This window comes from Chamaea fasciata, unplaced genomic scaffold (assembly GCF_029207755.1).
Source record: "Chamaea fasciata isolate MVZ Bird 193981 ecotype frontalis unplaced genomic scaffold, bChaFas1.0.hap1 SCAF_3, whole genome shotgun sequence".
Lineage (NCBI taxonomy): Eukaryota > Metazoa > Chordata > Aves > Passeriformes > Sylviidae > Chamaea > Chamaea fasciata.
The window spans coordinates 828,567-852,846 of record NW_027094088.1 but is presented as its reverse complement, the minus strand read 5'-3'; the positions used below and the strand labels follow the sequence as shown (position 1 = coordinate 852,846).

At 41.8% G+C, this 24,280-nt stretch overlaps 1 protein-coding gene across 1 annotated transcript in view; it reads right to left on the bottom strand.

Annotated features, from left to right (window-relative positions):
- SOS1 (SOS Ras/Rac guanine nucleotide exchange factor 1) overlaps window positions 1-24,280 on the bottom strand; it is a 41,203-nt gene that overhangs the window by 8,081 nt on the left and 8,842 nt on the right. Inside the window, exons 3-14 of the mRNA XM_066177647.1 lie at window positions 22,858-22,989; window positions 22,127-22,291; window positions 20,543-20,752; window positions 19,940-20,083; window positions 19,002-19,112; window positions 18,794-18,892; window positions 7,859-7,986; window positions 6,422-7,077; window positions 2,113-2,194; window positions 1,781-1,903; window positions 1,543-1,646; window positions 152-374 (exon numbers count right to left, since the gene is read on the bottom strand). Of these exons, the coding sequence (XP_066033744.1) occupies window positions 152-374; window positions 1,543-1,646; window positions 1,781-1,903; window positions 2,113-2,194; window positions 6,422-7,077; window positions 7,859-7,986; window positions 18,794-18,892; window positions 19,002-19,112; window positions 19,940-20,083; window positions 20,543-20,752; window positions 22,127-22,291; window positions 22,858-22,989 (2,177 nt within the window). The remainder of the gene's footprint in view (window positions 1-151; window positions 375-1,542; window positions 1,647-1,780; window positions 1,904-2,112; window positions 2,195-6,421; window positions 7,078-7,858; window positions 7,987-18,793; window positions 18,893-19,001; window positions 19,113-19,939; window positions 20,084-20,542; window positions 20,753-22,126; window positions 22,292-22,857; window positions 22,990-24,280) is intronic.

Sequence of the window (24,280 nt, the reverse complement as noted above, 5' to 3'; positions counted from 1 at the left end):
CTACGTGACTCTTAACCACCTCTGTCCATCTAAATGAAGAATGAAATCCACACCACTGGTGAAGAGCCTGGATTTCTGAGGGGCTTCACATCAGAGGCCCCCAGGAAGAATTTCAGGCATGGAGAATACTTTGGTTTGTGCCCCGCGTTACCTGTAAAAATCTGACTCCAGCAAAGTGAGCTGCCGGGCGATTTCTATGGGGTGCAGAGTGAGCAAGTCAAAAGTCTCTGTGTGGCCTGGTTTGCTGATGTGCCACTCAATCGCTGGAGGGGGGCTCTCAAAAGTGATGTTGTGGCTGGGCCCAATGGCCTGTGCCTGCTTTTTCCTGTTGATTATCTTTGTGATGGATTCAACCCACTTCTTCATGGCTTTGCCTGGCACGCAGAGAAAATCACTGTTTAGTTAATACTCTTTTTTCCTAAGACATCAGCATAATTCAGGAATCTTTGGATTTAACACCAAAACCTACTAAATTAAAGCAAGCTCCTTTAGGGATTAAAGCAATATTCTTTAGGATTGGGTCCTTACACAAGTGTAGAAGTATTCAAAGACAGAGAGAATTCCTCAACAGCCAATGCTGGGCAGGACTTTGGCCAAGCACAAATGAGAACACCCAAATTAGACTCCTGCTCTGATTTAGGTGCTTTTCTTTCTTTTCTGAGTTTACAGACAGTTTTTGGGAACAAACCTTGTTTTGCAGAAAACGCACCTCTGCAAACACCTTGGACTTTATAGTTTGGGCAAGAGCACATAATTACCTCAGATAACCTAGAAAGTCAGAATAACAAACAGGGAGAAGCTTCTACCTGTACTGCATTTACCATCAAAGCTGAGAATAAAACTGAAAGGCCAAATGCATTTTTAGCTCTGCAGCATAAGAATTTCATGCAGCAGTCCACTGAAAATTTTCCAGTAACACCCACTGAATTAAGTGCCTCATTCTCCCCTCTTTTTAACGGCTAAATAACCACTAAGTACTTCTCTGACATAGTCTTTTCCTACAAATTGCTCCTGTGTCTGCCTTGGTTCTTTTTAAAAGGAAACAGGAAAAGTCTGTACAATCACAATGGCAAGGTGTCCTACAGTTCTAATAGGCACTGTGAAGTGGCTGCAAACTCTTGTTTCAAAGAAAAAATGGTTTCCACCATCCAACTTTTACTAAAAGTACCTCTGTGTGAAGTGTAGAATGACAATGAAAGCAATTATTCTGTCCTGACCATTACTCTGTTCTTATTGTTTTTCATTATTTCAGTCCCTCTACAACAAAACACACAATTCATGTAAATAACAATCATTATTCTGAACAGGAGCCAGATCTTAAATGATACTGTGTATGTGCTTAATTAAAGTTTATTTCATGCTCTTTGTGAAGCATTTAATAAGCAGTCTGTCCTGTTCTTCCTGAAAGCAAAACTGATCACATTCCATATCTTTTATATGAAATACATATTAATATCCCATATTTTTTATATTGAAACATAGGTAACACATCGAAAGGGGATGCTTTAGGAGAAATGTCAGCACTCAGGAAGCTGTAAATACCTCTTACTGTTCCAATGAACTCCTCCAAACGTTTCAGAAGGTCAGCATCCCTTTCAAAGTCATAGAAATGGTGCTCTACCCAGTGTCGACACACGTTCAACACTCTGCAAAAGGCAGGAAGAAATGAACGCTGCACAGCCCAGCCTGCCTTCGCTGCCAGAGCAGCTGCAGGGCAGCAGCCCCACGGCCAGTGGCCCCCCAGGAGGGGCCCAGGGGCTCCCAGGGATGCAGCACTCACCGCAGCTGCACAGGCTGGATGTACTCTTTCCTGAACCTCTTCAGCTCTGCACTCAGCGGCTGGTCCCCGTTCTCCATGGCGATGCGGTCGGCTTCCGTCGGCTCGGGCTCTGGAATTTCAAATCTAGCACACAAGATGGGTGTTACACCAGCCTTGGGCACAAGCCTCTGGATAGAAACTTGTACATTTTACTGGCAATGCTTGGACAACTTTTTAAAAGGTGTTTGGAGCGACTCAAAACCAACTGGAAAGCCAGAATCTTACACACTCCAAGTAAAAAGGAAAAAAAAAAAAGGCACTTGATAAGAACAGTATTTGTAACAGTGGCATACCTTTCTATTAGCAAACTCAGCAACTCTTGAGGTCTACAGAAGGATCTATATGTTGTGAGAAAAGTCCGAACAAAGTTGGGATCTAAGACAAAGAATAATTTTACACTTATGTCAGCAATCACCTGAGTTTTTTCTTCCTTTACAATAGCTTCAATTATCCATTAAAATTAAGGATGCCACCCTTCAATTTACAGAGAAATGGCTCTGGCAACAATTCAAAACCACCTAAAATAGCAATACAAAGCAGAACTTAAACATTTTTCATTCTGTTGAAGGCTCACAACAATGACACTTTCCTCCCCTTTCAATTATTAAAAGACAGGATTCTTTACCAATGACTTTGAAATTAATGAACTGATGATTTCATTTATGAGTAAACACCTTTGGTTTTGACAGTGATCAAAAAACACACCAAGTAAGTTTGCATGGGGTAGAAATGGCCTCTTCCAGGGGAGAATATTTCCCCTAAACTGGCACAACTGATAACCAGTCATGGTTAAGGCAGCCTAGAGATTTTTCATCCGACAGCTATGTTAGAGGTTATATTTATTTCACTTGAAGAAAATCAACTCATTTCATTTCAATCGACGAATTACACATCAGTTCATTTAAAATACAAAAATGTGTCTTAAAAACAATCAAGTACTGCAAACAGAAAACCAAAGTGTCTCTCATAATGACAAAAGCAAACCCATTTGTTTTCAAATATGAGGAAATGCAGCGACAGCTCACTGGCACCGCACAGAGCTGGCTAGAAACAAGGTTAACGCTGTTAGCACTGAACAGAATTCATCAGCAGATTGCAACAGCTTTGCATATTAAATCCACACCCAGATTTGAAAACCAAACTCCAGTTGGAAATTGTCCTAACACAGAGTGGCTGAAGAGGAGCTCACAGGACCTGAACCAACAACCCCTGTAGGCTGCAACATGTAGGATAAAAAGGCTGCGCTATTTGACCTAATGCTCTACTGGATTTGTTCCCTGGAATGTGGATTTTTAAGAGCTGCCCTGAAATCCTCCTTAACTCTTTACCAGCATCTTGTCCATCTGAACGAACATTCCACCTTTCTTAGATCCCACTGAGCTGCTCATTTGGGCAACAGTTTACTGTGGTGTGCTGCACACCTTACCCGTGCCATGTAACACAGCCTTTCCTTGCCATTCTGTTGCACGGTAATTCTCATTTCTTAAACAATTGGCTATTCTGCTTCTCACTCATAATCCCTCTCCCAGCCCTTGAAACTGTGCAGTCCCAAATTATTTTCAAAGGCAGAACTCCAGTACTTTCTGCACAAAGAAGGTCGTCCCTGTTCACATCATCTTTATCACGGAAATACACAAGTTCTGCTGTGCTAAAGCAGCGCAGTAACACAAGCTTTCACAGCTTGCAGCCTGTACATCTACTCCAAATAAGAGATTTTTGTCTACATGAAAAAAAGAGCTTCCACAGCAATTAACATTTTCAGATCACTGCAAGCTCTGAGTCACAGCTATTGTTATTTACAGGTAGGGGCAGCACATAAATCCACAATACATATTGAATTTCAAACGGAGTAGATCAGAAAACCAAATCTAACTTTGTTATCTTACCAGCAGCGATTGTGACTCAAAATAGTGTACAATATATGAGTAAGCGTTAAAAAAAATACAGACAGCACCAGTTAGCCAGGATGTCTGCTCATGTGATAATTCTCTCTTCAATGCAGCCCATTTGAAAGTTAAAAAAGAACAATAACTGTTCTACGAGGATTTATAAATAATCACCCTTGAATTCCTCAAGAAAGGAAACGGACACTACGATGACGCACAAGCACTCTTAACATATCAAAGCTTTAAAAATAGAAGAGTGCTGCCCTATAGATAAAAAAAAAGCCATGACTTTACAATGTTGGTCCCACCTAACCCAGCTGCTCTTAAAGAAGAATCAGGCAAGAGGAGATAATGAATGCAGAAACACACCAGAACAAGGAAGAGCCGCCAGAATATGCAAATGGGGTCAGAACCTCAACTCCTAACTGCAGGGCAATTTCTCTCATGTGAAAACACATGGAAAGCTGCTTTGGCAGAGGAGGTTTCTCCCTGTTTTGCTGCTCCACCTCAGGATAGTTTGGTGACACCTGGTGAGCAGGTGCCATCAGGGCTGTCTCCCTGGCTGAGCTGTTGCGGTGGCTGGATGCTCCCACCCCTGGCAGAATTGTTTCCAACAGATATCCCTGCTGCATCCCAAAGAAATTCTGGCTGATAAAAAGGTCTGTCATTTGTCAGGGGGGTGAGGGATGACAAATAAAAGGTCCAACACTCGTATCTACAAATGGGGTGGACGTGGGGATCTTCATATGCAACAAAAAATTGAGACCTGATTTGACTACAGCAACCAACTAAACTGCAGCAAAATCACATGACCTTTGCAAGTGGATCTGTAATTATTTCTTACACCGCTTGACCTGCAAAGACAAAAACCTAGAGGAAAGTCCCAGCTATAGTAAATACTGTATTTAGACTGTCAGATCAAGGGCTGCCACAACCAGGCACACTGAATTTCAGAAACATCGCCTCAGAAAGGTAAACGCTGTTCTGGCATCTGACTGCAAAGGCAATAAAGGCTTTTAAGATTTCCATCGCACGTACACAGTCCTGTGAGGGGCAAGAACAGCAGGGTCTGTAGCTGTTTGGTTACATTTCCCCACAGCACTCACTCTCCCAGGTGTCCAAGCAGAGGAGAAGCCTTGAACTCAGCTGACAGACCTGTGAAAGAGCTAACCTGGTACTCTGGAGAGCTGCTCCCCTGCTCACTGCATCTCACAAGATTCAACAAACCCCTGAGTGATTTACATCACAAATGGATCGTGTTTCCTGTACAGTAGAGCTTCTTTGGTTGAGTCACCCTACCTCTTATTTCTGGGCTGCCCTGGAAAAGACTGCACAGGCTGGTGAGAACAATGATGGTTTTCCTTACAGATAACCAATTATAAAACAGAAGGTATAGAAGACAAGAGTGTGGAGAAATTGTGCACAATGCAGCATCAGTGAGATGTCCACTAAGATGTCTAAGGCTACAAAGACAGGCTAAATACATTATAAAACAACTATTTTTACCCCTTTGGTCAAAATCTTTCAGGCCATCCCTCAGTACCCACGTTCTCAGTTTTCTCATACAACAGTTTTTGCTAATTCTTTGGCAAGGACAAAGCCAAATTTAAAAACAATAATAGAAAAGCGTCTTCCTTTCTCTAAGGCTGAGTTGTTGGATTTTAACTTTCAAGACCATAAAATTATGTCATAAATTATGCCTATAAAAATCAAAGCCAAGAGCTAGGAGTTTATAAAGTTACAAGAAAATGAAGATAGGTACAAAACTGCTCAGGTAAAAACTGCCAGCACAATATTGCATTTGGCTTTCTAGTAAACGTTAGGAAAACTCCAGGAAATTAAAAGAAGAGCAAGAGATATAAATACAAGTATTTTAAAAAGTAACTGGAGTATTAAACTACAGAAATTACATTCTGCTTACTCCCCACTTCTTTCAAACAAATATTCCTGATCTCTTCGGGGTATCTAGGACTGAGCAGCAGAAGAACAATCTACAGCAATTAAGAGTGTAAAAAGGAAGAAAAAAAAATAAATGGTTGAATATGAAAAGCGCTAACACCAAGATGCATGAAGTTTCAGAGTAACTGACATACAGACAGAATCAGAAAAAAAAAGATCCAAACCCCAAACACAAGCCCATGGTTTATAGCACAGCTTATGAAAATCCTGCCATCAAGGAGGTCAGCCTGGATAACCACAAAAATGTCTTTAATGTGTCTTCAACACAAACACAAACCCCAGGACCAAAGTCCTTAGATCAAATCCTCACTGAAGTCCTGATGAAGGCAAAGTTCTGAGGCCAAAGTGTGCAAGTGACCGCATCTACCAAGCTGATCTTGGTGTTTCCACGGCAGGCCAGCATGGACACAGCTAAGAGCTGATGGAGTACAACCCTGAACTGGAACCACTGAGCCCATCATTCCCTCCCACAGTGCTGGCCCTTCCTGTGTCCCCCAGCTTTGGAAGTCTGGAAGGAAGGCTGCTCTTGTAGCTTGGGGCACAGAGGAAGAACTATTGTGTGGAGCTCAACTGCTGCAGCCCCCACTCCCAGCCCTTGCATGAGAACAAGCTCACGCACATGTAAAATCCCACGTGAGCTGCCAAGCATGTTCACTTTTCACTCACTTTCTGTATTTTGGGCATGCATTTAACACAGGAAGAGAGGCATGAGGGAGTTACTACCTTGAGTTCTGGCTGCACAAAGCAAGTGCCTCACCTGCATACATGTGGTAAGTCAGCCTCTCGATGAGCTTCACAACAGTTCCTGCCTTGATGATGGGGATTCCAGATTTGGGCTGCATGTTTTCTTCAAACACAATGTTCTCTTCAGAGTCGGGCTCTGCAAATCTATAAAGCTCAGGATTTGGAAATCTCATCTGCTCCTCTTTTTCTTCCTGTAACATTGTTACATCCAACATCCTTTCCAGCGTGCTTCTATATTGCAAAGATATCAATGCTGCCATCCAGTTGTTTTTCTCTTCGGCTGATTTAGCAGCAAAAATAACACTGTTCTCATCTTTTAAGATGATTTCAAAGGCATGTCTATACTCATTAGTGTCATCCTTATCGTTGATTTGTACCTTTCTCATGAAGAACTTCTCCTTGAGTCGATATTCTGCATTGCTAGCACCAGGAAGTCTTGGTTGGCCGTGATTTGACTTGCAGCAAATCATCAAGCCATCAAACAGGAAAATGTGTCTCTCGTGCTTTGCTCCTACACGTGTGAGTGTTCCTTCCATGATGAACTCGTTGCAGCACTGTCCAATGTCTTTACCCTCCCAACCATCAATATTTTTCTGGATTTCATTCATTTTCTTAATTGCTAGCTGCTTCCCCTTCATCTGCTGAGTATAGAAGCGGCATGCGGATTCACTTCAGGGGGATGGGAGAAAGGCAGCCTGTTAGTACACATGTATTTTAAACAACACAACCAGCACTAACACACAAACACCACATCATCCTGCTGAGAAGTGAGGATTCCACTGAGAAGGCAATTTCATCATTCAACATCAGCACCACTGCAAAGGCTTGACTAAAGTATCTCATCTGAGAAGTTTTCTACTTATCTTCAGCAATAGATGTTTCACCTAAACACAAGCAACCAGAGGCAGGCAAGCTATGAGTGCTTCTTAACCCAACAAGCCACTCGCTTCCATAACCAACAGAACACCTTTAGATGGCATTAATTTGAAACAAGTGCATTCAGAAAAAAACCAAGCTCTTAAACGCATTCATTTTCAAGCCTGAAGATTACCCTTGGCAGCACAAAACTCGCCTGGCAAAGAAAATACTGAATCAATTTAAGGAGTAGTTTCAAATTCAAGAACATTCTCTTCCAAGCACACAGAAAGGGACTTTCAGAAGCTTTTCAGGTGGATTTTTATCACCTGAGCACAATTAACCCACCAATGCCATAACTCTCTACTTACCAGTGAATTCTCAGAACGTCCCAACTACCAGCTCGCAAGGACACATAGAAATTCGAACTGGTTTAAAACAATAACAAATTATCTCGGCTTTGATGTCACTTCCTCTGAAAAAGCAGGCTTGTCACAAACGATTTTGTTCATTGTTTACTAAAAGAGGAAACCGGGAGCCCTGGATTTACAGCAGAGCACTGAGAGCAGGGAGCGGAGAAGGCGGAAACGTTTACCTCAGCCTTCGCTTCGCCAGGCTCTTGGAGCATATCCGTTCCATACTGCTTTGAAGGTTGAGCAGGGCAGTTATTGCTTGCTTCAAGCACTCCTTGTCCTCTTCATCCTCGCTTTTTTCTTCCAATTGCTGTGGACATTGAAAGTCAAAGACAGGAGGCGTTACAAGCGCTTTTGGGCTGTGCAAAGCCAGAAGTTTGACCCGGGAAGAAGAAATCTAAGCGTCTGCTGACTTTCCATGCTCCTGCTTGGTGTAAAAGTTAATGGAAATAACCAGGTGTGTTACTGACACAGGTGAGACAACTCTGCTAAGAGCTTCCTCTCACTAAAATACACATCAGTTGAAAGGAACCTTGGAGATTATCTCAGCCAAGCTCCAGCACAACTGCAGAGCCAGCACAGATCAAGCTGCCCAGAGCCACAATGAGTTCTGAATCTAAAAACTAAACTAAAACTGGACGAGAAGGGTAAACACTAATATTTTGTGTCTAACTATTGTTACGACAGGTAAATTTTTTAAAACAAGATCTGCCATGTTTAAGATTGCCTAAATTGAAGATTTTCCTCTCAAATGTTCGTTTAAGCATTAAAATGTTTCACAAGCGAAAAAAATAGATGACTACAGCTGTAGTTGAGATGTCAAACTGAAATAACATTTGCAGAATTATTAACAGACAAGCATTTTAGACTATCACACACCAAGAATTAGTTCCAGACAGTTGAAGGATTTGTTCTGGTGGCAGAAGTGAAATGAAGGCCAGCACGAACCAGAATGAGACACTCTTGGAGAAAGTACAACTGTGCTGTTTGATTCCAGTGTAAAATACAAGTATTGTCCTCCAAAATCCAACAGAGTCCAACCATGTTTGATATTTGAATGGGTCAGAGAACAGCATTAATTGTCTCCCAAACTGGAGTTAATCATTCAGTGCAACAGCTGTCAATGCCAAAGACTACTTTATTTGTGTTTTCAGCCGTAAGGGTGACCACAAAGTTTATTCTAGGCAGCTTTGGTTCCTGTGGTATCATCGGTCACACTCTGACTCTAAGCAGCATTAGGTGTGACAGCCTACTTGTGTAACAACCACTGCAAAATGCACCACAACAAGCATCAGTCCCCAAAAGATCCTGGGGAGGTGACGCCATCCAAGAAGGAACAGACTACCCTCCTTCATATCCCTCTACTCTCCAGATTTAGTGCAGCTATCATCTCCCCTTTGCTTCAGTTTTGCAGATCTGAGTTCAGGGAGAATTTCAGACCAATGAGGCAGCTACAACACCACTGGCAGAAGTCTTGAAAGCAAGCTTTGAAAAAGCTGCCACTACCTCAGAGACTTTACACCTTTCCTGCACAAGCATTCAGAGAAGGCTCTTTGCCTTGTGTGCTGCCTTTTTACAAACTTCCATCAAAACAGTCCAGCTGGATTTCCTACAGTTTTTGGGCTCCTACTCTTCAGCAGTGGAAGAGACTGTTTAAGCCCGGTCCCCTTGAAAATAAGCCTTACTAGGTCCTACAATATTCTGTACATTCTCTTCAGAAACAAACCAGTAGAGATTAGAGATTAACATTCATTACTGCAAAGCATTCTGCTCATATGGTGATTTTTACAGCAACCTCTCTCACAGCTGCAAAAATATTGGTATTCATCCACGTCCCAAAGCAAAATACATATTTGCATAGAGAGAAAGCAGCTAATACTCTCCCAAAAGGATCCATTGGGAGTAACCCTATTTCCAATGGTAAACAGAAACTCAATCAAAATCCAATGAGTGTAATTATGCTCCAGATTTAACATTTAGAAACTGCTGTGCAGAAACGTGTGTGACACCGACACAAATGGCAAATCAGGCAGTACTCTGAACTGCTATGCAGACACTTCTCTGGACACAGGAATTTGGAAGTTTATATTCCAGCACAGTACAATTACCAAAACCAGGCTTAGTCAGAACTCAGTGTAAATTACAGCAAGGATTTCATCTTACACTGCCCCCGGACAGTTTGGAAAAGGTGGAAAGACAAATGGAAAGCACCCAGAAAGTTTCTCTGCAAATCCCACTCGTCCTTCTTTAGCTGTGCAGTGCCCCCTAATGAACAAACCAGGGAGATTCTAAGGAACTGCTGGTGGGGGGGTTGTTTGTTTCTTTTTTAACAGAAAGTGCACTATATACTACAAAAAATATTATAGCATGATGTGAAGGAAGTGCAGACTTTTGTTTATCAGTAGTACTACAGAGATTGTGGGTTTTAACAATCTTAGGAGAAAACACTGGCTTACTGTTCAAGTGATTCACAATTGCACAGGCACAAGACCCTGTTCATTCAAGGAAAACAAACTTGGAAAACAGACTGCTGGGGAAGTCTCTCATAAAAAGAAAGTACATTCTAGGCCACAAGTTCTGGAGAGACACCAAGAAGTGGAAGACAAGGTATTTTGTTCTACCTGTTGCATACCACAAGGATTACACATTTATAAATTCCAAAGAGATAGGAAAGGAATCCTTCTCATGCAGTGCACAATGAGACTGTGGTAGTCGACCTCTTAGTCTGTCAGAGAAGCACCTCTCTGGAAATACAGTGACAGAAAACACCCATGAGAACATGCAGATACAACCACAGCAGCAGGTGTCGTAAGGGATATGGAGCCTTTAGCGTTGAGAAACTTTAGGGTTTGCATCACAACCTAGACTTCTGTCTTCCCAGGAGATTAAGCCTAACCACTGAAATTTGTGAACTGTGAGTTCCCCAGTTCCTCTGGGAATCAAGACCACAGCTTCAACACACGGAAGACAGAGCTATTTTGTAATCAAGAATCAAAGCCAAAAGGGTTTCTTCACTGGCCAAGGCAGGCAGGTCTGCTGGCACTTTGCCATAAACCAATCCTGGAAGGTGGCTCAATAGCACAGAGAGATCCGAGAGCACTCTCTCCTTGTAACTCCTACAAAAACCAAAAAACTCAGCCCAAAGCAGCAGTGTACCGGGGACAAAAGAAAGTGTTCTCACATCTAGAAACTCTCATTTTTAGAAAGCACCGGGAAATCATCTGAGACAGTAAATGGGGACAACTTCAGGGAACACTATGCACTTCTGGAAAACGTTAGCAGACTAAAAAGCACCTGACACTTGAACCTTTAAGGAATCTCCACATGCCATATTCCTGGACATACATACACAGCTTCAGTGCACTGAAATTTGAAAAGTCATTTTGTTTTCGTATAAACTCAGACTATCTTGAGCACAGTGCAGTGAAAATATTCATACAGTTATCTGTTTATTTAGATCTACGTTACAGTGGAGCAGAATGTAGTACCTTACTGAAGCAATGATAAAAACCTTTTCTCCACTCAAAGTTTAATTATGCCTTCTCAGTTTAATTTTAAAGTTACATCCAATAGCACATGTTAAATATCAAGCCCCAGATATCAGACAATGAGTTACAAAAAGCCTTCAGCGTTCTCTTGGAAGTACATTTTAAAAGACACAAGCTAAAAGGCCCTCATCTTTTATTTCATGTTAAGTTTAACTCACGATATAAAATATCATCAACCCATCAGGAAGCATACTGGACAAGTAAAGCATCAAAACAGAGGAAAACAAAAAGCACTTCAACTTTAAGGACCAGATTCCTTGTTCCTTCACCTCTTTACTACGTGACTTAGAAGAGATCCCAAATATACGCTGAAAATGCAAGTACATTAAATGTCATCCGAGCCCAAAAACGTAAAAACATCTGGGCTAAAGAGACATGTGAATTTAAGGAATTGCTACTTTGATTACTCAATGTGAATGTTCTTATGTGGGAAGGTGTGTGTGTATGTGGGAAATTAAAATAACTATGTCTCAGAATTCAATGACACTACTCTGAAGTGCCATTTTGAAAATCAGGATGGACACTGAGGAAAAGTCAGGAAGACCCATACAGAAATATATCCTACACCAGTCTGTCAGCTGATGTGTCACAACTCAACAGTTCAAAGGTTTCTGTAAGGTTTCTAACAGGATTCTTCTGGGGCCAATTTACCATTAGCATTCCCATAAAGGGGTTCAGCCTGTCACAAGCCCATATTCCACATTTGCTCCAGAGCTACAGCAGCCTGCTCAGTGTTTCACCTGGAGCCTGCTCAGCAGGAAGAGCTGTGATTTGCTCTCAGTTTCTGCAGTTTTGCCCTCAGTTTGTGCACTGGGAAGGGATTGACATTTGGAATCGATGTTGGGTTACACACTCAGCATCTCCTTCACCAAGGAAGGGATAGAAAAGCAAAGCATTTTTTTCCAAATGCCTTCTCTGAGGTTCTCACAAAACTATTTCCTCAACATTCAGACTCCTTGTAGGCTCCTAGCAGCCATTTATGCATTTTACATTGCATTACAGGGAACGGCTGCTTTGCCCACAGGAGCCTTGACTTCTCCAAGTACAGAGAACCCATTTGCTCTGCATTTTTCAGAAATATGGGGTTTGGGTTTTGTGCATATGCTGATGTCTCCTCCACAGCAGCATCATTACCTTTCTGCAACAAATGTACAAGTTCACACAGATCCTTCCAGAGCCTTCATGCTCTGAAACTCTCTTCTTTCTTACTGTCACTTTGATTTGTCTCATCACTATTAGCAGACCTGCAGAATACATTAGAAATTTAAAACTCATAATTTAGTTCATAACATTCAGTTAGATCAGTATTTGAAATATCACAGAATATTTACCTATGTGCTTCCACACTTGTAACTGAGGTCTTCCACTTTCTTCCCCCAAATTTTCCATCAAAGTCAAGACAATGCAATTTGGAAACATCTTCCCTTTCTCTTTTGCAATTCCAAAGTGGATTAAAATCCACTTTTTCTGCTTTGACACAATTCAAGTCCGATCTCTGCCAGAAAATTTTGCACGGCTGTTGTAGCAGAATTCCTCAGAGAAAGGGGACATGATTGATATTTAGAGTGAGATTTGAGCTACTCCAGACTGGGCCCCAGATTCTGGCCTCTGAAGCCTGTGCCGCGGTTAAAAAGTTATGTTAAGGTGTTCACACGGGACAACGGGTTTTTAGGTATTAATAGGTGCAGTTTGTAGAGTGAACGTTTTAGCCACCTTAAGAATAAGATAAACAATGCCTGTTTGCAGTTTTCTTTATGCTGTGTACCGATGAGAAAATCCTTTAACTGTAAACTGTTTCTAAGTGTAGATGAGCTGGCATTTTAGAGAGAATAAACGGAGAATGTACGAGAACCACAGTGGCTGTCGATCTGCGTTTGCTCTAGTCCAGTTTCCCATCTATTTTAAAGGTTTTCCTGTTTCAGGACTAAATGCACAGCTCCACATCTACAAGTATTTCCAGTGAAGAGATCCAAGCATATGGAAGTCTCAACCTCTCTCCAAGGATCTGCCTCTTGTACAGAAGGTGGCAGGAGAGAAGGACAGGGGAAAACTATTTTTTTACTATTTTTACAAGATTATGCAGCAATACAAGTGTACCAGAGATCATATCACGACTGCCATAGTCACAAAAACTAGGAGTTGAAAATCCCAGCTAAAATAAGCTTCTTAACATTCAGTCCTCAAGGGATTTTGTCAAAACTTTTATTTAGCGGGGGGGGGGAAAAAAAAAGGATCAAAATTTGTGCAAGCTCCTGTAACACCCATCCAGTTCCACGGGAGCTTGGCCTTGGGTGCTCAGCACAAGCTCCTGCCATGGAAGCTGAAGAGCTCTCTGCCATCACTAACAGCAGCCACGGAAAAGTGGGAACATGTTGCTTTTTATCTTTATCTTCTTTCTGCCAGAGTCAGGATTAAATGCTCGAGCTGGTGTTTCAGACTCAAGATGTTTATTAATTCTTCTCTATATTACAGTCTCACGAGCTGTGAGTTCTACAGCACTTCCAGCTAACAAAGTAAAAATGGAGCCCCCCTCCCTCTACAAAGCCTTTTAAGGATAAAATGTCCAATTAAGAAGCGACACCTCAATTATTTTTACTTTTAACCCAAGAACCAACCACCTGTGGTCTGCAATGTGGATTTTTCTATCCAATTAAAAAACACCACCCAGAGCCATGGAGAAGAAGGTGAAAAAGGAGGACTCAGCCTCTGCCCTGAATCCTCCATCTTGCTTTATATCTATTACTATATTCTAAACCCTTAAACTCTGAGTTTTGCACCCTGTGCTATCACACCCTTCTATCCAAACCCCACACCCACAATCCCAGTGCTGTCACTCAGTTTTGGGAGCCTTTTCCACGGGCTCAGGCCCAATGCAGAGTTTGCTGGGGGTCAGTGCCTGTGGGCACAGAAAGCCTGGAATTCCCAGTGCCCAGGGCTCCAAGAGGAACAGATCTTCCAACTCCCACAGGACTAGAGAGCGTTTGCCAAGCAGGTGTTTCGGGCAAACTGACTGGAAAGCAGGACTTTGGAACCCCATGGTTAAACACGTCAGTCTGGAGTTCAGGACCTGCTTCACTTGACTCCCCAAAGAAGTCTGGCCCTGTGACATCCTGCTCCTGCCTCAAAGGAGCAAAGTACACCTTTCGTTATTACAGGTCCAGCAGGATTGATTGACACAGCTCAAGTGCCTCTGAGGACTGTAAGGCAAACGGTCACAGGGAATATTTTACGCTCACTTCTGTTATATTTTATCCAGTTTTTGCAGAAAAGCAATTTTGGAGGGATAACAGGAAAAAAAATATTCTCAGAGGTATCTATTTAGAAAGGAAAGGAGATTATTAGAAATTGTTAGAATTTTTCCTGGAAAGAGACATCTGCTTCTCAAAATCCCAGATACATCCTGGGTAGAAGGAAAAAACCCTATAAAGCAAAACATGCAGCCCCATTACAACTCCAGAACAGGTGACTTAAATCACTGACAAATGAAGTGACACCCGTGTGCACAGATTCATCTGATACAAACACAGGAAACACATCGACAAGTGCCACAGCTAGAAAGAAAATTAAGGACCAATTAGCTTGATTAAAAATAACCAAGTTTCTGGGGAAAGTGCACACACACACACACACGTACAAATGTGTGACAAAAGTTTATTTTCCCCTATCAACTTCTCTGTTTTGGCTGATGAACACACAGCTGACTTAAGGCATAAACCCAGTCAGCAGTTAAAGGACAAAAGAAATAGAAATATGGTCAATGAATCCCCACAAGCAAGAAATAAATGCAGAATCTCATTCCTCCCTCATTTCACCTGGCTGTATCAGCTCCAGCTTCTACCACATGACACAACCCCTGTACCTTCACAACATTCCAGTTGTAATACAAGTCTTCACTTAACAACATGAAGTTTCTTAAGTTTTTTACCCGCTGTCATATTCTAGGAAACGTCGCCTTAGATTTCAGACCGAATTTGACATCACCCCAGCTTTTTCTCCTAAGAAACCCCCAAAGACACTGTGTAGTCCTCATCACACACTAGCCACAGTTCAGCCAAGCTGCACTTTCTTTGACACACAGCCCACCCTCTGTCAGAGACCCAAAAGTGCACATTATCTCCAGTGGATAGAAGAAGCCACCCACATCTGCAGTTCCATACACTAAGACGGGTAAAATAGTCACACTTCTGCTTTTTATTTTATCTCAAACAGTATTGTGCATACGAGTTACTGTCTTTGGAAAGAAGCACTGAAGAAAAAGTCATTTCAGAAAGTAAAATCTTGTGCTGGTATTAAGAGAACACTTTGAAAAATTCACAGCTAGTTCAAATCCATGATTTACTGGTTTTAACAGTAATTAAAGGATACTTCACAAATTGACTGAAGCACCAGAAGCTGTTAATCACAGTGCTGCTACAGAAGACAAGCAGTCCAGACAGTTGTGAGACAATGATCTCTAATTGCAGAGACTGTAAAACCTTTGCAGACTGACAAAGTTCAACTCATTAAGACTTTGATTCTCCACCCCGGGCTGGGAGACACCACTTGCAGATGGGATTGCAAACCAAATTCCCTCAATTTGTGACACTCTGGAACAACCACACTGGGTGAAACAAGGCTGAGGATCACAGTGAAGTCAAAGCCCAAAATACTTTGGGATGTGCTGCCCAATAAAACACACAGCAAGAAACTCAGGGGATCAGGCTCAAGACACTGTAGTCCTAAACAAACATTTTACCACCTTCTTCAGCAACATGTAACAAATTTCATAGCAACAGCTTGGGAAAAGGAGAGGTTATCATCTTGAAAGACCTTGCCAAACCAGAATTATTATTTTTACCACCAGCGTGGTGAAAGTGGAGGACAAAAAGGTTCAACTGAGGAGTATTTCTACTCGAGCTGAATTCCCAGTCAGTAAAACCTGAAATCATCTAAGAACAAAGTTTGGGGAAAAAAAAAAAAAAAAAAAAAAAGGAACATAATAGATGCTGCTGTGAAATGAAAGCATCCTGAGATTTTTAGCACATTATAGATAGAATTCCAACTAAAATAGATTAGCAAAGAGGCAACAGATTACCATTCATAGGTCATGGGACTCAAGTCTACACTCAGCTGAAAGAAATCCCAACCACACAAACTCCCGATCAAGTTCTCCTGTTTCCCAGAATATACTGTTATGATTCTGTGATATAGAAAAGCTCATTTACTATCTGAACACCTGCAGAAAAGCAGTTTCACACAAAGCTGCTGCTTTATATAGTTCCTGCATAAAAGTTTGAGGACTTTCAGGTTGGTTGAAGGAAAACACAGCTCTTAGTCCTACATTCATTACCCCACAGTGTAAGAGCAAGAAGATTCAGCTAAAAATAGAATATGCATTTGTGCATTCCTGGTGCCCAGGCCAACTGCAGGAGGGATTTAGACTCTAAACAGGATAACCTTTAGTGAATAGAAATTTACTTTTTTTTGTAGTCTGCATAGTTAGAAGGTAACCAAAAAACATTTTAAATAGATTACTTCAAAATATACACCATGATACAACACAGCTCAAAGGTAAATGCTAACCTCTCTATCCTTAAGTATATCTATATTCTAGAGAAATCAAATGTTTTTCCCACGTGCTACTTCACCAATATTTTGTCTCCTCATAACCAGAGGTCCATGTTCATGGCATTTTTAACTTGATTATTCACAGACATGCCTGCAATCACTAAACAAGGCCCCTTAGCATAGAAGGGAATTCAATACAACCTTGTACCAGAGGAACTGTCAGGACTGCCAGGATGTGGCTCAATAACTGCACCAATACCCTTCTGTGGCAGATAAAAATCAAGCTGGAATCTGTTCAGAGATTCCAGATACAAGGAAGCAAACGTTACTGCTAGCAAAGACTACTTGAGGCAGGGATTCATCTGCTGAGTGCACACTGATGCGCTCGCTGACAGCTGGAGATGCCACCACCAGAGAGGCTCTCTCTCTTCATGTGCCCCTGTTATCCATCACTGTTTTGTGTACACAATACAAAACTGCTGACAGACCACAGGGACAGGTGTCCGACTAACAGGTGACATGAGTAACACAGCGGGAAGAAAACCTGGGAGGTTATTACCAGCTACAGAATAAACTCCAGCCCAACACAATCAGACTGACACAGGGCAGAGAGGGGTTCTCTGCGTGTGGAGCATGACTGTGAAGAGAAGAATTTTTCACAAAGCAGAGGTCATGAGTTGCAAAAACACGGATAAACTTGGGGGGGGTTCAGCTTAGACTCCAGTCTGCCCTACAAAAGGTGAACGTGGGCTGCTCCCTGCGCCCCAGGCACACAGACTCTCCTTTCCCCCTAAAACTGCCAGGGGCAGCATGGCTGGGTGTCAGACAACATGAATCCCTCATGCTTTGTCCATGAGGTAACACAGTGCCATGTTCACATGGAAGCATGCAAAGCCTTCAGAACTGCATTTCGAGACTGGGTAATAACAGTGTGAGCAGAGAAACCTTTAACTGTGAGGGTCTTTACCATACAAAACGCAAACTGCCCGTGTCAAACCCCCCTTCCAGTGGACTCCATCAAAGGAAAGGCTTCATATTTTAAAGATGTCTCAAGTCAGACCAAGCCCATGAATGAGACAAACACACCAAGGACACATCCCAGAATTTCTCAAAAACCATGTCATACAAATGTGCTACATGCCTAAGGTGGACATGTAGATTTCATCAGTAAAAATGGAGGTACAACTGCAGACGCTTAGGCTCAAAGATGAACTACTGGCTTATCCAAAGACAACCAACCAAACATTGAAGAAAACACAAGGGATTTCTTAAAAAATGTCTTAGTTTTTCATTCCTTTTTTTTTTTTAACTTCTGATCCAAATTTCCATAAATACTTGTTTGGAACACTGTATGCCTTATAAATTTCCATTGAACTCCAAAGAAGATCTTACTGGAAAGTTTTCCTCAAAATGCTTTACACTCCTCCAAGACCATTACGCAATACTGATAAGTGACCCAGAAAAACATTCTGCAGCTATTATATTGTGTGTTATTGCTTTCCTATCAATGCAAGGTCTAATTACAAACAGCCCAAGTGCAAATATTAACCAAGCCTCCCCTTTGAAGGAGAGACACCACTTTTACAATCCCATGGGATGTGCACTGCAAGAACACTGCAGCTTTTATTAACATAAAATGAAGTCTGAAGGGGAATCTTGCTGTGATTTCAAATTTACGAAGTAACAGCTTGAGAAAGGCTCGGGCATTTTCTGTAATGCAGCCATGTGCCATCATTTCCTAGCACTGCTGAAATAATCATTCCAAGAATATGAGTGTGTAGATCTCCACTGCTTTCTAAGGTTGATAGATTATTCAACAGAAATAATTATCAGCTGATATTCAGTTAATTATGGCATCCACCTGCAGAGCACGCAGCCTGCTTTTCTCTCAACACAGCAGTTTTAATATTCACATTCGAGTAACAGATTTTACACCTAACTGAGCACACAAAGCGCTCACTTAACACCGAGAACCATAAAAAAAAAAACCCCAAATGCATCAGATTCACACAATATTCTTACTTTTAGCAGTTCAAAATAATGAAGACAGTGGTAAACAGGGGCGAGGAGGAGCCGGGGTAGAACATACTGAACAGCTTCTTTAAAGCCTTCACCTATTGACTAGAAACAAAATAAGTTTCAGTCTTAAAACGATCCATGTCCTGAAGCAACAAGACAATGCAATTAAAACAGTAACATCAACAACAGGTCTTATTTAAAGGCAAGTTACCTGTAAATAAAATGCTGCTCCTGGCTTTGATAACTGACTTAGAAAATGATCATGAAACCCAGGTCGCAAAATATCTTGTGCATATGATTCGTACGGATCAAATGCTAGCTCCTACAAAGAGAGAAAGAATAATTCTACAATCACAGAATCCCAGAATGGCCTGGGTTGGAAGGGACCTTAAAGATCTTCTAGTTCCGACCCCCTGCCATGGGCAGGCATGCCATCAGCTTACAAAACTGATTTAACAGCTAAACTTCTGTATTTCTTGCAGAAAACACACATCTCACATAGGAGAGACTTTTCTGCACACTTTGCCCAAAACACCTGTGGAGAAGAATCCATACTTTTACGTGCACAGACTCATGGATTAAATCAGTCTAAAAGAGATCTCTGGAAGTGAACAGGCCCAATTCTTTGTTGAAAGCAGCGCCCACCCCGGGGTCATCTCAGCCAGGCCATCAGACTGTGCTGAAGGCCTTGCTTAGCTCAGACAGGAGACAATAAATAACTGCTCTGCAGCCAGCTCTGAAAGCAGCCCAGCTGGACAGCCACAGTTTGTCCTTTGGAAATCTGGGCTGGCTTTGGCCAAACACCTTCTAGTCCTGCACGTGGCTGGATGTGAAGTCCAGGAGGATTTGCTGATCCTCTCAGGGACTGAGGAGAGGCTGAGCAGCTTCTAGTTTTACAGGAACCTCCTCATCAGTGCTGCTGAGGTTTTTTCACCTCTGCTCTGTGAACTTTAAACAGCCACTCTAAAATGTGAGATTTAGAGACTAGAAAGATAAGAGCACTGTAAAAAACTGACAGTCCCTTCACTATAGTGGGGCTGGGAGAAGAGATCTCAAACTGAAAGGAAGCCAGCTGCAACAGAGATCTAATTGCAAGTATTAAAATACGAATAGCAAAAATAAAATAAACCCCCAACACCATTCTCTTACCTCTGCCATATCTTCAAAACAGCTGCCTACTAGTGGGTGAGGACTACCTTCATCTGTCATTTCAACAGTGTCCTCTATATGACCCAGTAACTTCACACTAAGTTCATGGATGTCTGATATTCGACTGAAGATATTTTCCACATCCTGCAAAGAGCAACAGAACAAGACAGAAGTCAAACAAAGAACAAGAAGTGGAAAGCTACTCTGCTCTGAAAGCCAAGAATTCCTTAAATAGAACAAGATTTTACAATCATTTCGTAATATACTTTTTCTGTGATTTATGTAAGATCACAAAATGTCTTTTTTAAATAATGAACTTATATAAATAAATAAAATACACATCATTGAAACATGGCAAAGAACAGTGACACATCTTAAAATTAGAGGCCTGTAGGTGAACATAAGTAAATGGGAAGGTTTCTTCCACCGTTCTACACAATCTGCAAGTGCCCTTTTACTATTTCCACTTCAGAATCCAAGAAAAGTGCTTTTTCTACTACTGATACATTAAACTCAGCAACAGTTAAGTTCAGGGATTATCCACCTATATTTATAGATACTATGGTAGGTACTTTTTGTGTCTGTGGTTTGTCCAATACTTACATGAGATGAAAACAGTTTGGAGTTGGAGGCATATGGCTCTCTAAAAACACGGATAATGAGATTCAGTTCCCGTATATACTGCCGAACTTCTGCCATGAATGACTTCACTAGGTCATAATAGGTTTGCTCCCCTGAGGTGGAGGGTTCTTCATCAGATAAAGTTAGTGCACTTAAATCTTCTACATCTTGATGGAACATATCCATTAATACCTAGGCAGCAAAGAGTGGGAAATCCACAAAATGAGAGCCCCTTTCCAAGACTGACCAGTGAGTTATAACCTATTATTCCCATGAAATCACACTGATTTATGTATTATCATCCTGCAACCAGCTGAGCATTACAAAACCAATATCCATTGATATGAATTTGCAGGTCGTTGTTTGCAGTGGCAATTTCTGAAGACTGCCAGTCCCTTAGACCAATGCAGGCATCTTTCCAAGACCGTGGTCCTAAAATGAATTACAATTTTAAAGGCTGAAGTACACAAAAGCAATCAGCATTTAGCTGAGTTCTACTGCTCTGAATCGGCAGTGTACAATTTAAATTTCTGAACACACCACACTGTGTGAAGTCAAAAGATGTGCACATTTTGGCTTTTCAGCTTTAGCTTTACCAAGAAGTAACAAATGATCATGCAGAGAGCCCTGTGATCTACCTGCAGTGAACACTGGCCTGTCCACAGCCTGTACATGGCCCAGTTTCTGCCCTGAACTGCTGAGCTGTTGTTAAAACGAACCCCTGAGGAAGGGCACCAGCTTCAGAAACCAGTCCTGCTGCAGAACTACACAGACAACAGGAACTCTAAACACTCTGACTACCAGAGGTCCCAATTCACACCCAGCAAGATTTACCAAATGCAAGCAATCAATAATTTAAAGTTCTCAACAAAAGTGGATCCCATTTTCCCAAATGTGATGTGTGGGCCAGGAGTCATTACAGTGACTCTCTAAAAGCAGAAAGATGCAGGACATTTTGCATGAAGCCTGACTTCTGAAGTTCTAAGAAGAGAAGGTGATTCATGTTTCAGTGACTGTACAGGGAAATGGGGTTAAAATGAGAATCCTAACTAATTCTGGGGAATGGGACACTGCGGCATCACTGCTGCAGGAAATTACACAGAACAATCCAAGCATTCAAGGAGACCCATCACTGCTACCTGTCCTTCACAGATACAGTTCTAGAAGATTCCACACTGTATTCACCAGGCCCAAGTCTCACTAGGGCTGAGATCCCAGGGGATGGGGCCATGTTTGACCCCTGGAAACACGACTTTTTATGTGCAATACAGCCTGAAGTCAGTGCTGCTTCACAGTCATGTTTAAAGTACTCACATGTTGCTGACATTAGGCAGGTGCAATCAAGAGAAAGAGAGTTTTAAGAATTAATGAGCACAAGGAGGAGCTTTATAAGCTCAATGAGCTTTCTGGTAGTTTTGTTCCATTACTGGAATTGTATTTTACGGCACCAATTATTTCTTAGAAGGTACAACCTTCCACATTCTCACTAAGAAAAAGACACTGTCCTCTCAAAATTACCTACAGCTTTAGTTGTTTGTTACCTTGACAAAGCAGAGTTGGGCTTACCTTATCAGCACACATTGCTACTTTGATATCTTGTTTTGTAATCTCATAATGTCTTATATTCCGCACATAATTCCCAACCAGTTTCAAGATGTCTGCAGAAATGTATTCTAATACTGCTACTATGTAAACAGACACTTGGTGGTCAATTTTGTAGCCTAGAACTTCCTGAAAAAGGGGAAAAAAAAAAAAAAGAAAACAAAAAAGCATTCCACTGTTACTCAGTTGATGAAACACTGTAGATTACAACTCAAACCGGTAGGGAAGCTTAAAACGCAGCTCAATAAAGATTCACCACACACCCACAGCCTGTTTTAGGAAGAGAAACACAGGAGTGTGTAGGCCTAGAGAAGAAACAGTGCCATGGGAGATGCTGCTCTATTAGATGTGCAAGTGTGCCAAGAGCCAAACTTGTCCAAAAACTGTCCCAAGAACCTCACTTAAACATTTAGGGCTATTTCCACGAGGTTTGTTGAGTGTTTTCTTAGTCATGCAAAATGAAACACAAACAAACTTATACAACGGGTTCTTGGCCTTGTTTGTCCAAGAGAGAACTGAGTGATATTTAACTCAGAAATAAGTACATTCCATTAACTGGAACACTTAGAACTAAGCAACAAACACAGATATCCCCGATTCTTTTAGTTCACAGTTCAGGCAGCACACAGACATTGGAGAAACAAAGGGGTCGACCTCCAACTGTGTCCTGAAAGCAAGATTCCACCTCTGCTTACCTTTAACAAGGGATGGATCTTTTCTACTGGAAGAGACAACGGGTTCCTTCGTTTCCTCTTCTCAATAGCAGACTGGGCATCAGCTATTGCCCACTTATCAATGGGGTGGGGGAAACTCTTCTGAACACGGTCCTTGCGACAAGGAAACACGACCAAGGGGTAAGTGCACCATCTGAATGATCTCAGCAATGTAACGGTCACTGTAAATGTTATCATTTTGGTACATGCTGCTGTACACTCATAAGGCTGCTTCAGAGTATCATTATCAGAGAATTACCTTGTGCCCAAAATTTAAGAGTTAAGCTGCAACTGAAGCACAGTTTGCTCCCCTTGTGCACACACCTGGTAATTCAGCATTTAAATACCTGGCTACATTTTCCCCTGCCACTTTATTCCCTGTACAGGACGGTGACTGAATGGAATGATAACAAGTTTTCTGTTTTACCTTTACTGAGCAGCTCATGGTCCAGCCTGGACACAGGCAAACTGCTCTGACGATGGCAAAGAACATAACAGCAGAAGAAAATGTCCAAGAGCACCCACATATTTTAAACCAGTGTCAGGCTACAGGTGGGGCAGACAGGGCCCAGTTTATTTACTCCTTCCAGCAGTGCCTGAGGACCCCTGCACACCGCCATGCACTGAACAACTCCCCTGCTGGACAGGTCTCTGGAAGGTCAAAAGCTTCACCATTTTTTTTTCTGTAGCCCTTGTATTCCCAGATGCCAGAAATGTATTTTCTCACGCAAGTTCACACTTTATTTCTCAGCCCACTGCCTGTTTCAGTTGCAAGGGCTCACTTACGTAAACATGGCTCCCATTTGAGTAACCATGAAATGAGGAAGATGAAGCTAATGACCACTTACAGTCAGCTGGCACAGGAAAAAGCACATAAACAGGAACTTTCTAACAACAACAACAAAGTGACAGAATGCTATTCTATAAAGGTAATACCCAACTCTTCAAAGTGCAGGTTGTTTTGTTGGGTTTTTTTTCCCCTCATAACACTCTGGCAAAAGGAAAGCTCTACCAAAAGGAGTCTGATTCACTATCCAATACCAATTCACACTCCTGGTCTGTTGAGTGAACAATGCAGGTGTCCCAGGGGAAAAACAAAGGTGTTTGACCATATAATTAAAGCAGCATCACCACTTTCTGCATTTCTCCTGTGCTCACAGCCGTAAGACTCAGAATACAACACTTGGCGTTGAGTTTTTTGTCAGTGATGTTTAAAACAGCATTAAACCACCTTCCCCAAAGCTCTTGTCTCTCGAGCTGCCAGACCAGAGTGATGCTGCAAAACAGGTCAGCCCTTAAAGGGGACACTGGAACACCACTGGAGGTGGCAGTGCTCAGAAGGGAAAGGGAAGGATGAAATCCATCAATCTTGAGCTCTGAGAGCCACATTTTTAGGGGGTTTTTT